This window comes from Scyliorhinus canicula, chromosome 3, assembly GCF_902713615.1.
Source record: "Scyliorhinus canicula chromosome 3, sScyCan1.1, whole genome shotgun sequence".
Taxonomy (NCBI): domain Eukaryota; kingdom Metazoa; phylum Chordata; class Chondrichthyes; order Carcharhiniformes; family Scyliorhinidae; genus Scyliorhinus; species Scyliorhinus canicula.
This window is the reverse complement of record NC_052148.1, coordinates 102,148,496-102,170,489: the sequence shown is the minus strand read 5'-3', so window position 1 is coordinate 102,170,489 and position 21,994 is coordinate 102,148,496. Positions and strand designations below refer to the sequence as shown.

Sequence of the window (21,994 nt, the reverse complement as noted above, 5' to 3'; positions counted from 1 at the left end):
AATGTGCTATCACAGGTTAGCTACAGCAGCGTAGTCTTCTCATTTGGAGTCAGCTGTAAGTTAATAATTGCCTCGGAGGTCTCACCTCAAAAGGAATTTTTCACCCAGCATTTCTCTTTCAAAATCTGAAACGTCTCCTCTCATTTGCCAGTACTTCCCTGCATATAACACACATAGGCTTTGCATTCTTATTTACATTGGCAAAATTGACAATATCTCACATCAAGAAATCAACTTTTTACTGTTTTGTACCTGTGTTAAGTATTATCCTGTTAACCAGAGGCCCTGGAGCTCTGTACAGAGCTAACAATAGCACTGCTCTGTCCTGCCCTGAACTGCTCGGCAGCTCTGTCCAGTAGATTCAGATGTGAGATCCTGGCCAATAAGTGCACTGCCTGTGTTTGTCTCTGGCCGTCCCTTACTTGTAAGAAAATGATTCATCTTCGTAGTCTACTTGCCTCGCTTGCCAGCGGCTGGGAAATGGAAGAAGCGCTCCACTGCAATTTGGTGCCAAAAGCACATATATAGAGGGCGCTTGACGTCAAGTGTATGCGCAGTACGTGTGACCTACTCACTGCTGCCGCTTCTGACCAGAAGACTGCCCACAGCCTAATTTCCTTCTCATTTAAAATGCGGCAGCGGTTGCCATTCTCAATAAAAATGATTCTCCGCGACCAGGACCACCACGGGAATGCCACGACCCTCCCGACACCTCCACCCGTGGGTCACAGCCCGCACATTGAAAAGTCCTGCCCTAAAGGGCATTAGTGAACCAGTTCACTAATGGGTGACATGTTAGCACAGTGGTTAGCACTGTTGCTTCACAGCACCAGGGTCCCAGCTTCGATTCCCGCTTGGGTCACTGTCTGTGCGGAGTCTGCAAGTTCTCCGTGTCTGCGTGGGTTTCTTCCGGGTGCTCTATTTTCCTCCTACAAGTCCCGAAGGATGTGCTTCTTAAGGTGAATTAGACATTGTGAATTCTTCCTCTGTGTACCTGAACAGGCGCCAGAGTGTAGCGACTAGAGGCTTTTCACAGTAACTTCATTGGTGTTAATGTAAACCGACTTGTGATAATAATAAAAGATGATGGTGGTTTTTAAAGATGATTATAGTTGCTTTTTGCAACAATGATTTCATGGAATTCCAGATGACCTATTGAAAATGAAATGAATGGTCTTCGAGTGGCAGTTATGCAGCAGTAAGCCACACATTTGGAAGCTCCCGTTTTAAAGAGATTTTTCGGCTCTTTTGAGAGCCCAAAACGGAAATTTTTCGACGTCTCCCGGTGGGGGAAGGTGTGCTGAACGACTTTCCCTGCAGTCCATGACTCGAACTCGGAGTGGAAAGGTGGAAAAAACAGCAGCAGCTCCTCAGAAAAAACGGCGGAAGGGATCCAAGATGGCCACCGACAAAGCTCCAGAGGAATGGAGACTCTGGGCCCAGAAACAACAAACTGATCTCCTGCGCTGCTTTAAAGAATTCAAGGATGAAGTACTGAGCTCTCTGCAGGAAACAAACAGAAGGCTGTCAGAGATTCAGTCCACCCAGGGTGCTGCCATCAAGAAGTTGCAGACGCAGGCCATTGAACGAGAGGAGGAGGCTGTGGTCCTCGTGAGTAAGGTGGAGGGGCACGAAGCACTCCACAAGAAGTGGCAGGAACGCTTTGAGGAGCTGGATCACCGCATGAGGCGGAAAAACCTGCGGATCTTGGGCCTTGCAGAGGGGCTGGAGGGATCGGACCTGACAGCCTATGTGGCTGTAATGCTGAATTCGCTAGTGGGGGCCGGATCTCTCCATCTGCTCTTGGAGCTGGAGGGAGCGCACAGGGTGCTGGCCAGGAGGCCCAAGGAAGATGAACCCCCGCGTGCGGTGCTGGTGAGGTTCCACCGGTTCAGTGATCGGGAGTGCGTGCTGCGCTGGGCCAAGAAGGTGAAGAGCAGCAATTGGGAGAATGGGGTAGTGCGGATCTACCAGGACTGGAGTGCGGAGGTGGCTAAGCGGCGGTCCGGATTTAATCGGACGAAAGACGTGCTTTATAGAAAAAAGATAAAGTTCGGAATGTTGCCGCCCGCGCGCCTGTGGGTAACTTATTCGGACCGGCATTATTATTTCGATTCCCCGGAGGAGGCGTGGGCCTTCGTGCGGACGGAGAAACTGGACTTGAACTAGGGGTTGGGGGTTGAGAGGTCGGCTGTAAGATATTAGTGCTGGATTCTGCTGTTGCTGTGTTCTCTTTTTCTTCTGTTGTTTTCTTCTTGTTTTAGTACTTTTGCAATTTCGATATGGTTATTTACGGAGGGGTTGTTCTGCTATGTTTTTGTTTTTGTGCTGTGGGACATTGTCTGGGCTGTGTATCTTGAGGGGAGGGTCGGGGGGGTATGTTGTATTCTATGCCGGAGTGGGGGTATGGAGTGGGGCTGATATTTGGGAGCTGCGTCAGAAGGGTGTGGTGGGGCAGTGCAAAAGCGCAGGCTTTCCTCTGGTTTCCCGTGCTGTGGGGCTGGGGGGGTGGAGATGGTGACGGGGGAGGTGGGGCCTTAACTGGTTCTTCCCCGCGCTGGAGTGGTGCCAGGAGGGGGGATAGATTGGGGGATGATCCCACTTCGGGAGGGGTCGGGCTATTGGCGGGAGTTTCCGGGGTCAGCAGAAGTTAGCTGACCCACGGAAGTACAATGGAGGACGGTTCGCGGCTGGGAGGGTTCCTAGCCTGGGGGGAAAGGGAGGGGGGGAAAGGGGAATACCGGGTTGCTGCTGGTAGGGTCAAGAAGGAGCTGGTGGGGGCTGGGGGGACAGAGGTGAGGGGTTGTCGCTATGGGGACGGGGTCGAGCAGGGGGTGCTGGCCTGGGGCGGGCAGTCAACGGGTTATGGCTAGCCGACGGGGGAGGGGGGCGGGACGCCCTCTGATCCGGTTGGTCACCTGGAATGTGAGAGGGTTGAATGGGCCGGTGAAGCGGTCGAGGGTACTGGCTCACCTGAAGGGGCTAAAGGCGGATGTGGCAATGCTTCAGGAGACCCACCTGAGGGTGGCGGACCAGGTCCGCCTGAGGAAGGGATGGGTGGGGCAGGTTTTCCACTCGGGGTTGGATGTGAGGAACCGGGGAGTGGCGATTCTGGTGGGGAAAAATGTGTTGTTTGAGGCATCGGAGGTGGTGGCGGATAAGGGGGGTAGGTATGTGATGGTTAGGGGCAGGCTACAAGGAGAGAAGGTGGTACTGGCTAGTGTGTATGCCCCAAATTGGGATGATGTGGGCTTTATGAGGCGTATGTTGGGACGGATCCCGGATCTGGAGGCGGGAGGTCTGATCATAGGGGGGGACTTTAATACGGTGTTGGATCCTTCACTGGATCGGTCCAGCTCTAGGACGGGTAGGAGGCCGGCGGCGGCCAAGGTACTGAGAGGGTTTATGGACCAGATGGGTGGGGTGGATCCATGGAGGTTTGTAAGGCCGAGGGCACGCGAGTACTCTTTCTTCTCCCACGTACATAGGGTCTACTCTCGGATAGATTTCTTCGTGGTGAGTAGGGGACTGATTCCGAGAGTGGAGGAGGCCGAGTATTCGGCCATTGCAATCTCCGACCACGCTCCGCATTGGATAGAGTTGGAGATGGGAGAGGTGCGAGACCAACGTCCGTTGTGGCGGTTGGATGTGGGGTTGTTGGCGGAGGAGGAGGTGTGTAGGAGGGTCCGGGCAAGTATTGAGGGGTACCTTGAGGTGAATGATACGGGGGGAGGTTCAGGTGGGGATGGTCTGGGAAGCCCTGAAGGCAGTAATTCGTGGGGAGCTGATATCCATCCGGGCACACAGGGAGAGGAGCGAGAGGAGTGAGAGGGACAGACTGGTGGGAAAGATGCTGGAGGTGGACAGGAGGTATGCAGAGGCACCAGAGGAGGGACTGTTGGGGGAGAGGCGCAGCCTGCAGGCTAAATTTGATTTGTTGACCACTAGAAAGGCGGAGGCACAGTGGAGGAAGGCACAAGGGGCAGTGCACGAACATGGTGAAAAGGCGAGTAGGATGCTGGCTCATCAGCTCCGTAAGCGGGATGCGGCTAAGGAGATTGCTGGAGTGAGAGACAAGAGTGGGAATGTGGTGCGGAAGGGGGTAGAGGTGAATGAGGTCTTCAAGGACTTTTACGGGGAACTGTACCGGTCGGAGCCAACGGGGGAGAGGGGGGGAATGAAGAGGTTCCTCGACGGGCTTTCTTTCCCGAAGGTGCAGGAGGAGAAGGTGGAGGGGCTGGGTGCGCAGATTGAGCTGGAGGAGCTAGTTAAGGGGATCGGGCAGATGCAGTCAGGGAAGGCACCGGGGCCGGATGGGTTCCCGGTGGAATTTTATAAAAAGTTTGTGGACCTAGTGGGCCCCTTGCTGGTGCGGACACTCAACAAAGCGTGGGAAGGGGGGACTTTGCCCCTGACGATGTCACGGGCACTGATCTCGTTAATTTTAAAGAAGGACAAGGACCCCCAGCAGTGTGGTTCATACAGGCCCATATCTCTCCTCAACGTGGATGCTAAGGTGCTGGCAAAAATCCTGGCCACCGGGATAGAGGACTGTGTGCCAGGGGTTGTGCATGAGGACCAGACAGGTTTTGTGAAGGGAAGGCAGCTGAACACGAATGTGCGGAGATTGCTGAATGTCATTATGATGCCGGCGATTGAGGGGGAGGCAGAGATAGTGGTGGCGCTGGATGCGGAGAAGGCCTTCGATAGAGTGGAGTGGGGGTACCTATGGGAGGTGTTGGAGAGGTTTGGATTTGGTGAAGGGTTCATTAGATGGGTAAGGCTGCTATATGAGGCCCCGATGGCGTGCGTGGCCACGAATAGGAGGTCGGAGTACTTCTGGCTTTACCGAGGGACCAGGCAGGGTTGCCCCTTGTCCCCCTTGTTGTTTGCACTGGCAATCGAGCCGCTGGCGATGGCATTGAGAGATTCAGAGAGGTGGAGAGGCTTGGTGCGAGGTGGAGAGGAACATAGGGTGTCGTTGTATGCCGACGACCTGTTACTGTATGTGGCGGACCCGGTGGGAGGGATGCCGGGAGTGATGGAGTTACTAGCCGAGTTGGGACCTTCTCAGGTTATAAATTAAACTTAGGCAAGAGCGAGGTGTTTGTGGTGCACCCTGGAGACCAGGAGGAAGGAATTGGTAGGCTCCCGCTTAGGAGGGCAGGGGAGAGCTTTAGGTACCTGGGGGTGCAAGTGGCCAGGGACTGGGGGACTCTCCACAAGCATAACTTTACCAGACTGGTAGATCAGATGGAGGAGGAGTTCAGGAGGTGGGACATGCTGCCATTGTCGTTGGCGGGGAGGGTGCAGTCCGTCAAAATGACAGTGCTTCCGAGGTTCTTGTTCCTTTTTCAGTGCCTGCCCATATTTATCCCCAGGGCCTTCTTTAGGAGAGTGACCGGCAGTATTCTGAGCTTTGTGTGGGCACATGGGACTCCGAGAGTGAGGAGGGTGTTCCTGGAGCGAGGAAGGGATAGAGGCGGGCTGGCGCTGCCCAACCTTCTGGGGTACTATTGGGCAGCCAATGTGTCAATGGTGCGTAAATGGGTGATGGAGGGGGGAGGGGCGGCGTGGAAAAGAATGGAGATGGCGTCATGTAGAGGTACGAGCCTGGGTGCCATGGTAACGGCACCGTTGCCGCTCTCCCCCAAGAGGTATACCACGAGCCCGGTGGTGGCGGCGACCCTAAGAATCTGGGGACAGTGGAGACGGCATCGGGGGGAAACAGGGGGCTCGATGGAGGCTCCACTGGGTGGCAACTATCGGTTCATCCCGGGGAACACGGATGGGGGATTCAGGGGATGGCAAAGGGCGGGCATCAGCAAATTGAGGGACCTGTTTATTGGCGGGAGGTTTGCGGGCCTGGGGGAACTGGAAGATAAATTTGGCCTTCCCAGGGGAACATGTTCAGATACCTGCAGGTAAAGGCGTTTGCTAGGCGACAGGTAGAGGGATTCCCTTTGCTGCCCTCGCAGGGGACGATGGACAGAGTGCTTTCGGGGGTGTGGATAGGAGAGGGGAAGGTGTCTGACATCTATAAGGTAATGCAGGAGGTGGAGGAGTCGTCAGTGGAGGGGCTGAAGGCTAAATGGGAGGAGGAACTCGGGGAGCAGATAGAGGACGGGACTTGGGCGGAGGCCTTGGAGAGAGTCAACTCTTCCTCCTCATGTGCGAGGCTTAGTCTCATCCAATTTAAGGTGCTGCACCGGGCCCACATGTCCGGGACTAGGATGAGTAGGTTCTTTGGGGGTGAGGACAGGTGCACCAGATGTTCGGGGAGTCCTGCGAACCACGCCCATATGTTCTGAGCATGCCCAGCACTGGAAGAATTCTGGAAGGGGGTGGCGGGGACGGTGTCGAGGGTGGTTGGATCCAGGGTCAAGCCAGGGTGGGGACTCGCGATTTTTGGGGTTGGGGTGGAGCCGGGAGTGCAGGAGGCGAAAGAGGCCGGGGTCCTGACCTTTGCGTCCCTAGTAGCCCGTCGAAGGATTCTGCTACAGTGGAAGGATGCGAGGCCCCCAAGCGTGGAGACCTGGATCAGTGACATGGCGGGATTTATAAAATTGGAAAAGGTCAAATTTGCCCTGAGAGGATCAACACAAGGGTTCTATAAACGGTGGCAGCCTTTTCTGGACTTCCTGGCTCAGAGATAGGTAACTGGGTCAATAGCAGCAGCAACCCGGGGGGGGGGGGGGTGCATTATTGTAGTGTTTATTCTGTAACTTTATAGTGTGTTAATTTGCGTTGTTGTTAAAATGCTGGGTTGTTCATGGGGATGGGGCGAATGTATATGATTGTTAATATTATTGTTATTTTCGGTATTTTACTAAGGTGCGTTATTGTTGTATAAAATCAAAATTTCTCAATAAAAATTATTTAAAAAAAAAAGAAAATGAAATGAATGAAAATCGCTTATTGTCACGAGTAGGCTTCAAATGAAGTTACTCTGAAAAGCCCCTAGTCGCCACATTCCGGCACCTGTTCGGGGAGGCTGTTACGGGAATCGAACCGTGCTGCTGGCCTGCTGTCAAAGTCAGCGATTTAGCCCTGTACTAAACAGCCCCTGCTGAGCTTAAATTCCGCCATGTTAAGGCAGCATGGTGGCGCAGTGGTTAGCATTGCTGCCTCACGGCACCGAGGTCCCAGGTTTGATCACGGCTCTGGGTCACTGTCCGTGTGGAGTTTGCACATTCTCCCCGTGTTTGCGTGGGTTTCGCCCCCACAACCCAAAGATGTGAAGGCTATGTCTATTGGCCACACTAAATTCGCCCTCAATAGGAAAAATGAATTGGGTACTCTAAATTTATAAAAAAACAAAAACAAACAAAAAATTCCGCCATCTGCCGCGGTGCGATTTGAACCTGGGTCCTCAAAAGGATTACCCTGGATGTCTGGATTATTCGTCCAGCAGCAACATCATGGCGCCATCACCTCTCCCAAGCCCGAGCTCCAGACAAAGCAATGGCATTTCTGACAACTATACTAGGCCTATCACATGGAGGCGGGCTTGTCTCAGGGCAGGAGATGGAAAGGGTACAAGTCAACTTAGAGAAAAAGTAATGCATTATAGGCTCCATTCATGAATAGAAAGATTAGATCAAATCTGAAATTGGTGCCAAAGCATTTAGTGCTACCAGGGCAAAGAATGAAGAGTCAGCTGGAATAACATAGAACGTCGAACTGTACAGCACAGTACAGGCCCTTCGGCCCACGATGTTGTGCCAAACTAGTCTGAAACTAAGATCAAATCAACCTACTCCCAATCATTCTAGTGCACTCCATATGCCTATCCAATAACCGCTTGAAAGTTCCTAAAGTGTCCAACTCCACTACCATAGCTGGGAGTGCATTCCACGCCCCAACCACTCTCTGAGTAAAGAACCAAACTCGGACATCCCTCCTATATCTTCCACCATGAACCTTATAGTTATGCCCCCTTGTAACAGCTACATCAACCCGAGGAAACATCGCTGAACGTCCACTCTATCTATCCCTCACATCATCTTATACACCTCAATTAAGTCACCTCACATCCTCCTTCGCTCCAATGAGAAAAGCCCTAGCTCCCTCAACCTTTCCTCATAAGATCCACCCACCAATCCAGGCAGCATCCTGGTAAATCTCCTTTGCACCCTTTCCAATGCTTCCACATCCTTCCTATAATGAGGTGACCAGAACTACATACACTACTCCAAATGTGGTCTAACCAAGGTCTTGTACAGTTGCAGCATAACCTCACGGCTCTTAAACCCAATCCCCCTGTTAATAAATGCTAACACACTATAGGCTTTCTTCACGGCTCTATCCACTTGGGTGGCAACTTTCAGAGATGTATGGACATGAACTCCAAGATCTCTCTGCTCCTCCACATTCTTCAGAACCCTACCGTTAAACATGTAATCCGCATTTAAATTTGTCCTACCAAAATAAATCACCTCACACTTATCAGGGTTAAACTCTATCTGCCACTTTTCAGCCCAGCTCTGCATCTCTGAATAAAAAGATAAAGAAAACATGTAGAACAATGACAAAAAAGTAGTACAAAAGTTAAGGGGGACAAGGGGAGAAAATGCCTGTGAAGCTACAAAAGATATTACAGGGGCTGGTTTAGCTCAGTAGGGGCTGGTTTAGCACAGTGGGCTAAATAACTGGCTTGCACCGTAGAACAATGCCAGCAGCGCGGGTTCAATTCCCATAGCGGCCTCCCCGAACAGGCGCTGGAATGTGACTAGGGGCTTTTCACAGTAACTAAATTGAAGCCTACTTGTGACAATAAGAGATTATTATTACATAAATGGTGTCTAGCATTTCAAAAAAAGGCCAGCATGGTGGCATAGTGGTTAGCACAGTTGTTTCATAGCTCCAGTGTCCTAGGTTCGATTCCTGGCTTGGGTCACTGTCTGTGTGGAGTCTGCACGTTCTCCCCGTGTCTGTGTGGGTTTCCTCCGGGTGCTCCGGTTTTCTCCCACAGTCCAAAGATGTGCAGGTTAGGTGGATTGGCCATACTAAATTGCCGGTAGTGTCCAAAAGGTTTAGGTGGGGTTACGGGGATGGGGATGAGGTGTGGGGCTTGGGTAGGGTGCTCCTTCCAAGGGGCGGTGCAGACTCGATGGGCTGAATGTCCTCCTTCTGCACTGTAAATTCTATGAAAATCTTCTGAAAAAGAAAATCATACTTGAGAACTGAAGGTTGATCGACCATCTGAAACGTCAACTACTTTTCTCTCCAAAGGTGCTGCCTGGGTTGATGGGTATCTCCAGCATTTTGGTTTTTTTTTTCAGATTTCCAGCTGGTCAGCAGCCGTCGAGCACTGAGTGGAGCAGGCGAGGGACAACGCAACCAGAGCTAGCCAGCAACAGCGGGTGAGGTGGCAGGCGAAAGCCGTGAGCCATGGTGAGCCAACTGATCAGCAGCCCTGCCAGGGCTGGGTGCAGGGCAGCCAGCAACAGCGAGGCGCCAAATCAAGCATGAGGAGATGGGCATGGCAGGAGGCTGCCTTGAAGACACCAGGCGAGGGTCGTTAGTGAGAAAACAAAATCACTAGCATTTTGAAAATAATCAGGTCTTTTATGACATGCTTTACTTAACAAAAAGGATATTCTTAAGGTAATCACCTTTTTGAAAAAGCATTGACACCAAGGTGGTATTTTTCCCACGTGGGACTCCACTTGTTAATCAATCCTGCAGTGAATGCCGACAGACTAATGGTGGAATTAACCATTTCAAAAAATAAAAAGTAGAAATTTACAAATTCCTAAAAGTGTAAGCATGGGGCAGCACGGTTGTGCAGTGTTTAGCACTGCTCCTCATGGGGCCAAGTACCCTGGTTCGATCCCGGCCTTGGCTCACTGACCGTGTGGATTTGCACGTTCTCCCAGTGTCTGTGTGGGTCTCACTCCCACAACTCAAAGATGTTCAGTATTTGTTTTGTTTGGCCACTGGATCAGCACTGTAATCAATCACTGTTTGTCGATGTACCATTCATCAATGTACTCTGTTGATTATTCTTTTTGTCCACTAAGTACTGTGTACGTTCCCTCGGCCGCAGAAAAATACTTTTCACTGTACTTTGGTACATGTGACAATAAATCAAATCAAAATGTGCAGATGGATTGGACACGTTAAATTGCCCCTTAATTGGAATTTTAAAAGAAAAGTGTAGCACATTGTTATTTTGCATAGTGTATTTTCAGGGCTCAAGCGTTTGAGTTCTGTGGGCAAGAGTGGGTGGGGTCAGAAGGGGCGTGACATCATGTGTGTGTGTGTGTGGAGGGAGGGGGGGGGGGGGGGGGGGGGGGGCAGAATTGAAGGTGAGCCCGGGGCCCTACAAAGTACAAATCCATTTCTGCAAAGTGCATTTGGACGGTTTACGGTGTTAAAAAGGGCTGTAGAAATGCAAATAGATATCATTAATAGCCAAAACATTTTACAAATAAAGTACCTCAAGGTGAACATATCCACAATTTTTCCTTGGGAATGTGTTGCCTGAGAATGAAAAGTCATCTCTGCTCGGTCAATAACAAGGTGGTGGTCAGGAATCCCAAATCAATGAGACCATAGTTTTGTACAGGAATGTTTGATAGAAAATTAAATAGCAGACGATAATATAATGCAAAAAAGTCTAGAACAAACAATTTGAAAGTGAGAGAGAAAATCCTCTTGTGGGCATTTTTGGAAAACATTCCGCTGATGCAGATGAAACTTTCAGCAATGTCATACCAATATATCATGAAATTTCACACCACCATGTCATATTTCCAGGTTGTCCCATTTCCAAAATTACCATAAACTGGATATTTGGAATAAAAAGTGGCTCCTTTCAAAAATTGTCTTTTTTTCTACCTACTACTTCTCACTTTCCTGCTACCTTGTTAGTTCCTGTCTGCTACCTGATGGAATTCTGCCTGCCTCCTGGTTCCTTAATGCCTGTTGCCTCCAGTTGCGTCTTAATGCTCTGAAGGGCACAGTTTCTGGAAGAGGGAATGTGAGCATATAGTTTTTATATCATTTGCATTAGCAACTACAAATAATCACTACAAGATTTAAGATCTAAAATACCAGTTATTACTTGTACAATAGATGTATGCAATATTTATTTCACTGTAAAGAACAGCACAGAATTATATGAAACTTGTGACATAAGTCAGTAATTAGTTGAGAGGCAGATAGGGATAAAGACAACATTCTCAATTAGGCAGGATGTGACAAGTAGAGTGCCCAGGGATCCATTCTGGGGCCTCAACTTCTCAATTATTTCCAATGCAATACCATGGTTAAATAGAAGTGATATAAATGGTACAGGCCAGGCACTAATACAAAGATTTCATAGAATTTACAGTGCAGAAGGAGGCCATTCGGCCCATCGAGTCTGCACCGGCTCTTGGAAAGAGCACCCTACCCAAGCCCATACCTCCGCCCGATCCCCATAACCCAGTAACCCCACCTAACACGAAGGGCAATTTGGACCCCAAGGGCAATTTAGCATGGCCAATCCAGCTAACCTGCACATCTTTGGATTGTGGGAGGAAACCGGAGCACCCGAGGGAAACCCACGCACACACGGGGAGAACGTGCAGACTCCACACAGTGACCCAAGCCGGGAATCAAACCTGGGACCCTGGAGCTGTGAAGCATTTGTGCTAACCACTATGCTACCGCGCTGCCCAAAAAATCGACGAGAATGGGATTCAAACCCACGTGTGCAGAGCACAATGGATTAGTAGTCCATTGCCTTAACCACTCGGCCACCACGTCCCTAGAGTCATAGAATCATAGACTCATTGAATTTACAGTGCAGAAGGAGGCCATTCGGCCCATCAAGTCTACACCGGCTCTTGGAAAGAGCACCCTATCTAAGCCCACACCTCCACCCTATCCCAATAAACCAGTAACCCCACCCAACCTCTGGACACCAAGGGTAATTTAGCATGGCCAATCCACCTAACTTGCACATCTTTGGACTGGGGAGGAAACCGGAACACCGGGAGGAAAACCACGCAGATACGGGGTGAACGTGCAGACTCTGCACAGACTGTGACCGAAGCCGGAAATCGAACCTGGGGCCCTGGACCTGTGAAGCAACTGTGCTAACCACTATGCTACCATGCCACCCTACTGTGCTGCCCGAAATACAGCAGGTAACGGTGCAAAGGCAGCGCAACAAAATAAAAAAACATCTGTAAGATGTGAGTTAAAGATTGGCTTCAAGTTCCACTCATGAATGCTAGGAGTCCTGGAATAAAATGGGAGAACTAGAGTTATTTACTGGAGAGGAAGGCCACAATATCGTTGGTATTTGAGACTTGGTTGAACAACAGCATAGGTTGGCAAACAAAGGGATACTTTGCAGAAAAAATAAACTGGTAGTGATTACCTTTATGTGAAATAAAATGTGATAAAAGAGACAAGTGCAGAATTTATGCGGGCAAGAGGCACACAGGGATGAAAACTTAGTGAACAGCTGCGAAAGATTGCCAGGCCAATGGGAAGCAATTACAATTACATCAATCAAATAAACAGGGATCTTTAAAATCAGTTAACAGATTTTTAGGGGGCAGTGAATATCAGCTGGTAGCAAAACCTAATTCCCACTCATTTTAAATATATTTTGTCCTGCAAAATCAGTTGCAGAGAATGAAAAGAAGACGCAAATGCTGTGCAACCTTTTTTTTAAATAAAGGAAAAGTGGACCTGGGTCATTTTAAGCCCTGCAATTAGGGCTACTCTTCTTTGTAAAAATATAGCACCAAACATTAGGCTTCATTCCCACTTTAGGTATAAGGACACAGTACGACGAGATAATTACCCCACTGATAGTAGAAGACTGGAGACAATCAAACGTTGATTAAAGTAACATATCAAGATGCAATTGTGCGTGAATAATAAACATAGATACAAGAGGGGTGAAGAGATGTAAAAGCTGCCTGGTAATCAGTGACCTTGTAGAGCAGGTATACGCACTTACAAAGGCAGACAAATTTTAAGAGATTTTGCAGGTGGGTTAATAATGTTTACGCTTTGGATATCTTAAATCTTCAGGAACCAGAGCTGAAGAATACAAATCAGCAGCAGCATTGCTACAATTGGAGACATACAGAATACAGCTAAAGAAAGCAGAACCATCTGTGTTAAGATTAGCTATAAAACAAATGGGAGATCGCATAAACAGACATCAGATACCAAACTGCAAAAAGTAAAATGTCCCAGAAAAACATTATCCAAACCAGAGGCCGGTCTGGAAAAAGACATAGGCTGCTGGCCATTTGCTCACCGTTGGATAGCCATGAGAATTAGAAGTCAAATCCTTGCGTGATTGTGAGCTGTTTACCTGGAGCTAAACTTGTACGTACTGAGGCAAAGTTAGAAATGATACTGAAGGGAACAAATAAAAACAGCTCCATGATAAACAACATGGTGAGAAATAACACAAGGGCCTTAAAGCCAATTTATTAGAATTGTGTCAAAACCGAGGTGGAGAATACAAAGTATTCTCAGGTATACGTCCAGCATTTGATATAGGAGGGGGAGGTCACCAAAAGTGGCTGGCTGGCAGTATGGGGCAAAGAAAACGATCCCGGACCTCTCAAAGCGCTTTGCAGCTAATTCAATACTTCTGAAGTGTAGTCACCGGTGTAGTGTAGTAAACATGACAAGTCAATTTGTGCACAGCTAGTTCCCACAAACAACAATGTGATAATAACCAGATAAGATAGAGACAGATAGATTCTTGACAAGAGGTTAGGGGGGACGTGGAGTTGAGGGCACAATCAGATTAGCCATGATCTTACTGAAAGGTGCAGCAGACACATTTGGCAGAATGACCTACTTCTGGGGCTGGATTCTCCGACCCCCCACCGGGGCGGAGAATCACCGGGGGCGGCGTGAATCCCGACCCCGCCGCTGTCAACCTCTGCCATGGCCGGTGTGGAGATGAACCCCCCTGCGCATGCGCTAGGATGATGACAGCACACGCTGGCACTCCCACGCATGCTCCAACTCGCACCGGCTGGCAGAGGCCCTTGGCATGGCGCCAAGCCCGTCAGCGCTGGCTGCCATGGCGCCAAACACTCCGGCGCCGGCCTAGCCCCCGAAGGTGCGGAGTATTCCGCACCTTTGGGGCAGCCCGACGCCGGTATGGTTCACACCACTCCTCGGCGCCAGAGTGGCCCGCCCCGCCGGTTCGCGGAGAATCCCACCCCAGCTCCTAATTTGTATGTTAATCTGTTCTGATTAAGGAATAAATATTGTCCAGGACACTGTGGTTGTTAATTTCCCTGCTCATTTTTGAAACAGGGCAGAGAATATTTACATTTACCTCAGGGGGCAGACTAGAATATCAGCTTAGATTTTTGTGTTAAAGTCCAAAAGTGGAACCTTGTAAATTAGAGGCGAGAGGGCCACCAACTGAGTCACAGCGGACACATAGAACATAGTAACACAAAATACATCTTTTAGTCCAGTGAGCTAGTGGGCAAAAAGAGAAGAGTTGTAGTCCCATGGAGAATACAAATCAGTACTAGTGTTGTACAACAGGAGACAAATACAGAGTAAAGGGTTAGGAAGCAAAACTATCTGCATTAATATTGGTTCAAAAACAGAGATTATATGATCAGATTTCAGATAATACTCAAGGATAAATAAAAGTCGATTCTGTGAGAGACAGAAAATTACAACACAAACTAATCGTTTTAGCATTAGAAATGCACAACATACAAATTAGGAGGAGGGGGGGGGGGGGGCACTCAGCCTTTCGAGCCTGCTCTGCCATTCAATAAGATCATGGCTGAGCTGATTGCAACCTCCAACCTCATTCCTGCTTAACCCCCGATAACATTTCATCCTCTCCTTCTACTATAAAAATAGTCAAAGATTCTGCTTCCACCGCCTTTTAATAAATAATCTGAACAACTACAAGGACCAATACAGGAATCATTGTCATTTATAATTTATATTTATGATCTGGACTTTGGAATCAAAAGTACTCGTTCTAAACTTGAGGATAACACCCAACACAAGTGGCTGGTTTAGCACAGTGGGCTAAACAGCAGGCTTGTAATGCAGAACAAGGCCAGCAGTACAGGTTCAATTCCCGTACCGGCCTCCCAGAACAGGCGCCGGAATGTGGCGACTCGGGGCTTTTCACAGTAACTTCATTGAAGCCTACTAGTGACAATAACTGATTATTATTATTAGTTTTGGGAAAAGGACGGGACGATGGCAGGAGATAGTCAATAATAATAATAATCTTTGGGGCGGCACGTGGCACAGTGATTAGCACTGGGACTAAGGCGCTGAGGACCCAGGTTTCACACCCACAAACCAAAGATTTGCTGGTTAGGTGGATTGGCCAAGCAAAATTGGCCTTTAATTGGAAAGAAAAATAATTGGGTACTCTAAATTTATAAAAAAATATAATAATCTTTATTGTCACAAGTAGGCTTTCATTAACATTGCAGAAAGTTACCGTGAAAAGCCCCCAATCGCCACATTACAGCACCTGTTTGGGTACATGGAGGGAGAATGCAAAATGCCCAAATTACCACGTCTTTCCGGACTTGTGGGAGGAAACTGGAGAACCCGGAGGAAAGTGCAGACTCCACACAGACAGAGACCCATATCGGGAATCAAACCTGGGACCCTGGCGCTCTGAAGCAACAATGCTGACCACTACCTTGCCGCCCACCTACTGTGCCGCCCACTGAGGAGAACTGCAACAAATTAGAGGAGGGTACACAAACTAGCAGAACAGGCAAATAATTGGCAAATTAAGTTCAGCATAGATAAATGAGATGCAGTATATCTTGGTAGGAAGCATAGGGAGGTCGCTTATTGGAAGGTACAAGTTAAGATCAGGTAGAGGGTCAAGGGGATCGGAGTACAATTACACCACTCGCAAAAATTTGCAACACAGGTTAGAAAGTTAGCACAAAAAAGGCAAACCAAGAACTTGGTTTTACTTCCAGAAGAATAGAATTGAGTAGTAGGGAAGCTACGCTATCATTCTTTTTTGAAAAACAGATTTAGAGTACCCAATTCATTTTTTTTTCGAATTAAGGAGCAATTTAGTGTGGCCAATCCACTTACCCTGCACATCTTTGGATGCAGGTGTAAAACCCACGCAAACATGTGGAGAATATGCAAAACTCCACACGGACAGTGACACAGAGCTGGGATCAAATCTGGGACCTTGGCACCATGAGGCAGCAGTGAGGCACCTGCGGCTTTCCCAGCTTCATGGGATGGCTTCAATAGGAATTCCCATTTACAGTGGCGGGAGCAGAAAATCCCACCGCCAGCGAATGGACTGACGCCTCCCACCGCTGAGCAATATGCAGCTGGAAGGCCAGAGAACCCTGCCCAGGGATCTTAAACTTAAATGCACTGATCCTTATGTACAATGGAAGAAGTGAATCAAAACAGATGCATCTGTTTGTTATCAGTGACTGCAATTTATAAGCAATAGATGGAGAAATCTAAAAAGGTGGTAAAAGAAGTGAAAACATGATCTTGGAATGCAGTAAAATGTCAACTTTCAAAAATTACTTCAGGTGTCTCACAGAAGTCTCGTGATACAATTTATTGTCGTACAAAATAATGGCTGTGATTCACTGGCCCCGCGCACTCGAGCACAAATTATTTTAGGATCAGAGAATTGCTGGGGAGGGGCCACAGCATGGTTACAGCGGCAAAAACCCCTTTCGGGATGCCCCCAGCGGTTGTCTGGAGATTAAGGTAACCTTGGCAGCCTGATCTCAGGAGAGCCGGCCTTGCTGGTGATTTTAGGCCCCACTCCAAAACAAATTCCAAGTGTGGGTGAATTGCGAACTGAATTGCACCTAACCGCCCAGCGGGCATCTCACTGGTTTCCCCGCTAGGGACAACATTTAGAAATTGTTTGGGTGAATTGTGCACCATATCTTAGAATCCCTGCAGTGCAGGAGACCATTCGGCCCATCGAGTCTGCACCAACCCTCTGATAGAGCACTCTACCTAGGCCCACTCCCCCACCATAATCCCGTAAACCCACCTAACCTTTGGATACTAAGGAGCAATTTAGAATGGATAATCCACCTAATCTGCATAGCACGGTAGCATAGTGGGGGACAGCACAGTAGCATAGTAGTTAGCACAGTTGCTTCACAACTCCAGAGTCCCAGGTTCGATTATCGGTTTGGGTCACTGTCTGTGTGGAGTCTGCACATTCTCCTCGTGTCTCCGGTTTCCTCCCACAGTCCAAGATGTGCAGGTTAGGTGGATTGGCCATTCTAAATTGCTCTTAGTGTCCAAAAAGTTTAGGTGGGGTTACTGGGTTATGGGGATGAAGGGGGATAGGGTGGAGGTGGGGGTTTAAGTAGGTTGCTCTTTCCAAGGGCCGGTGCAGACTTGATGGGCTGAATGGCCTATTTTCTGCACTGTAAATTCTATGAACTCTATCTTTGGACTGTGAAAGGAAACCAGAGAACCCGGAGGAAACTCATGCAGACACAGGGAAATGTGCAAACTCCACACACAATCACCCACGGTCGGAATCAAATCCGTGTCCGTGGTGCTGTGAGACAGCAGTGCTAACCACTGTGCCACCATACCACCCACCTTTTTTCTTTTTTTGTTGCAATCCGGGGCTTCAGCAGGGATTGCCCTGCCAAGGCTGCACTTAGTCCCATTTCCTGCACTGAGGAGCTCCACTCGCCAGAACTCCTCAGTGCAGAAGGAGATCGGAATGCCATTTTTAAATGGCGTCCCAATCTCGCGAACCCCCCGAACAAATAAAAAACTGTTAACCAACAGTATGAGAAAAGCATTTGAAATAGAGGTAGAGTTATGGGCCGAGTTTTATAACTCCGAAGTATATTATGAAGTCCATCTGATCTACAACCTTTATGTTGTATTTGGCTAGGATGAGCACAAGAGCCTTCCCTTCAGGTGTGATTTAACAGTATTCCTAGACACTTTAATCAAAACCAGCTTTATTCTAAGAATTTAGTTAACATTTATATAAACACACAGCGAGAATTTTTATCAATTACAAACATAAAGACACCACCCAGCTACAATAATCTATGAAAAACACTTAATGAATTCCCCCTTAACTGTTCCAATACAAACACAAAAACACATTTTCAAGGGTGTGGACCAGCACTCTGCATTCTCACTTGAATAAGACTGGCTTTTCCTGAGATTCTGACCCTGTCTCACCAGCAGGTTTAAACCTTTCCGGAAAGCAAACTATATAATTTAAGTTACCAAAGCAGGTAGCTATAGTAAATGGTTTTTTTATTGGAACAGATATTTAAAGTAAAGAGAGAGAGAGAGAGACAGGCCAAAACACTTATTTTCTCTTTCTGTAGTCCACAGCAGTCAAAACTGTAAGCAAAAGTAAAAGCCCACATATAGCCACAGCTCAGATCCACCCACAAAATGACATCACTGAAGCCATATGATAAGACAAATAACTTTCTTAAAGGGACACTTTATGACAGTAGATAGAGGGCCATAGAAAGATAGCAGGGCAGTGGATAATTTTAGATTGCTCGAGTAAAGAACCAGAACAGACATAATGAGATTAGTAGCCTTCTTCTATATTGTAAACCTTTATGGTTCTGTGGATTTTCAGATATTTATCCAAAGCGTTAGAGCACAAATCCCAGAACATGATAACGTTTGTGTAAGTCACGCCACATCTGGAGAACTGTAAGTTTTGTTATCATACTGCAACACAAATAACCAGGCATTGGAAAAAGAGAGGTCACCAAAGCAAAGATTATCTTAAGGCATTTGAGCTACGATGAGAGATTCACAGGCATAAAAATGTTTATTCTTGAGAAGGCTTGGAGATAATATTCAAGATTGAAAGGAATTTACAGATTGAAATCCACCAACCTTTCCACAAATTACAAAATCTGATGGCATGCTCAGAAGCTCAAGAGATAATGTGTAAACAATTGTTACTGCAAAACCTTAAGCAGAGAATTATGAATGCGTGGCATCCATAAAGGTTTTACTGACAGTTGTACCTGTTGAAGATTCGTGCCTGACTCGATAGAAGGCAGGATAATTAACTCCAGTGAGCAACCGGGATTGTAAGTTTCAATGTGTGTGTCGTTCATGAGTCCGTCTGAAGCCATTGTGCATAAAAGTCTAGTCAATAGCCAATAGTGATTTGTAAAGTAAGCAACTGCATTTTGGAGAACAGTCTTCTATTGCAGTTTAGCGCAGGCAATGCATCTTTGCTGTTTATGACACTTAACGGAAGAAGTTTCTCATGACTATCGTTTTACATTTGACTAGTATTCTTTTAAAAGCTTATATTCAATAAATGTTGCTAATTATATGCAGCCCGAACCAGTATGAAAGAAACAATCACCAAAATCAAGAAGTTAATGTCATGGTGTGTGATAAGTGAGTAATAAAAGATTTTCTCAGACCGTGGGTCTGGCCACACCCTATTCCAAGCTTCACTCATCATTACCCATTTACAGCACATTCTTGGGAGGAATGGGAGTGGGGGATAGCTCAGTATTGTAGCGATAAGGCGATGATTGTGCTAAAATGACTGATTGCAGGCATGATGGAAAGTTTTGGTAAACTTGAAATGAGACTGTTAACCTATTTAAAGGACAGTTTGCAATGCACTGATTGAAAGTTTACAGAATACACATGTGACCACAATGTCTGAATATTGAGGAACGATGTCTGGAATATGAACCTATGGTTAGAAGAAAGACATTTAACAGTTAACAAAAAAGGTTTTTTTAAAAATCAAGCATTGAAGATATTGTTTTTAGCGACAACCTAGGAACATCCGGCGCGAATGCAGTGACCCGGAGTAAAGGCTCAGAGAATAGAACAGACCTCCGCGAAGAATTTGGCCAATTCAGTTCAAAGCTACTTATGTCTGAAGCTGAGAGTGGAGACAAACGGTGATGGAATAAGATTTGAATACATGATATATTTGATGCAAGTTTAGTGAATAAATTGCGTTGAATTATAAGTTCAGTGTAGATACATTTGTTTGATATGCAACTGTTTGACCTCTTGTGAAGATAGAGCCAGAAATGGTCAACAGTATAGAAACGGACCAGTGGCACATCAACTCAAGAAAACGGCGAAAACTACAAAACTTGAAGTGTTATTAGTTAAAGTGGTCAGTTGCATGTACTGCAAAGTCTTGTGTTAAAGGATACTTTAATTAGAGATCAATGAGAGTCTGGGTAAAATAATGGGATCATTTTGCAGATTAAAGATAACTAAAAATGATTATACCTTTCTTGTTTAGTGGTCGTTTTCTTACACAAACACATATTCTTTGTTCATCGATCTAAAAGGAAAACAAAGTTTCAGTTGCAGCACCAGCTGTTCTAATCATGCATTCAAATAACTTCTCTTAGATTCATTACAGTGCAAAAGGAGACCATTCGGCCCATCAAGTCTGCACCAACCCTCCAAAAGAACACTCTACCGAGGCCAATTCCCCAGCTTACCCTACCTATCCCCTTAACCTAACCTGTACATCCCTGGGGATATTTAGCATGACCAATCCACCTAACCTGCACATCTTTGGACTGTGGGAGGAAACCAGAGCACCCGGATGAAACCCACGCAAACATAGGGAGAAAGTGCAAACACCACACAGTCACACAAGTCCGGAATTGAACCTGTGCCCCTGGCACTGTGAGGCAGCAGTGCTAACCACTATGCCACCAATTACATTGATGCCACACAAGTACCAGGTGCACCTAAACCACATGGACTTCAGCAGTTCAAGGCAGCAGCTCAAACTACCTTCGCAAGCATAATTAGGAATGGGAAACTAATGTTGGCCTAGCCAGTGACGCCCACATCCTCCAAGGTGAATAAGAAAAATGCTTCCAGGCCAGCAAATCAAACTTGCAGACCTGAACAGTATGGTCAATTAGACCACTTTGACACAAAATCTTCAGAAGGCTGACTGGCACATAGCGTGTAACTGTGGCTGCTTCCTGTAATGCTACGTAAAATTATTGCAAAGCTGCAGAAAATGGACGTAGGGTTAGAAACTAACAAAACAGGCACATTGTATTTTTTAAAAAATAATGTGACTCTTAAGGTTCTTTCTGTCCCACACGAGTTGGATTGCTTCACAATCACATGTTTCATAATCATATGATTAATGATCACACATGGACTGTATGAAAGTACAAATTGAAGCAAATAGTCAGAAATACAAATTTTACTCTGAAGTACCAACATGCCTCTGCAAAACTCAAAGACTTTTCTTCACATGAAAAACTTTATTAACACTGAAAGTTACTAAGCGATTTGTTAAAACTGCACAATAATCATAGAAAGATGTAAAAATGTGACCATTACTTTTATATCTAAAAAGCATAGACTACTCTCATGATATTGTGAAACTTTAAAAATAAAATGCACCTACAAATTACTTTGAATAATATTTAATCATTTAAAATTGAACAAAACAAACTTTTCACAGCCTTTTACACTGGTAATCTACTTGCTTAAACTTTTAACTTACAGGATCAGCAGCTGTAAGGGGTCGATAGTCAAGACTTGATCTAAATTCTCTTATCATGCACATAATTTCCCAGTTTGGATTTGTAGAATCAACATCCTGTTATATTAAACATACAATTATTGAAGTAATCATACACAATAACAGGATTACACGAAGTAAAAGACAACAATTTACATGTAACACTGGTTTTCCAAATCTTGTGCTTCAACATATGAGTAATAATACAGATAACACTTTCTGTAAAACCATTTGCAAAAAGGGGACTCAATAAACTACTTAAGGTTTTGGAGTGAAAAATTATTGTCTCATAGACCAGTTACATCCCAATAGCTGTCAACATTGCCTGCCGTGAAAGGAGCTAAAGCTAATGAGAAAACGCTGCATCAAATAGGAAAGTTACAGAATTAGAGTCGCTAGAATAAACTGTGGGGGAAACAAAAAGCTTGAGGGTATTAATATTTAATCTCATTTCATCCT

General features: G+C 46.7%; 1 protein-coding gene and 1 non-coding gene across 5 annotated transcripts in view; both read right to left on the bottom strand.

The window, feature by feature from the left end:
* The window catches only part of kif2a (kinesin family member 2A), a 188,059-nt gene that overhangs the window by 87,884 nt on the left and 78,181 nt on the right, over positions 1-21,994 (bottom strand). For 2 of the 4 annotated variants that reach the window (XM_038790994.1, XM_038790996.1), the window contains exons 7-9: positions 21,518-21,613; positions 20,266-20,320; positions 10,893-10,973 (exon numbers count right to left, since the gene is read on the bottom strand). In XM_038790994.1, the coding sequence (XP_038646922.1) occupies positions 10,893-10,973; positions 20,266-20,320; positions 21,518-21,613 (232 nt within the window). The remainder of the gene's footprint in view (positions 1-10,892; positions 10,974-20,265; positions 20,321-21,517; positions 21,614-21,994) is intronic. The other 2 variants (XM_038790995.1, XM_038790997.1) reach the window with 1 other exon arrangement.
* On the bottom strand, positions 11,676-11,757 carry trnas-acu. The gene has a single exon. It is a non-coding gene; the product is annotated as a tRNA-Ser (tRNA).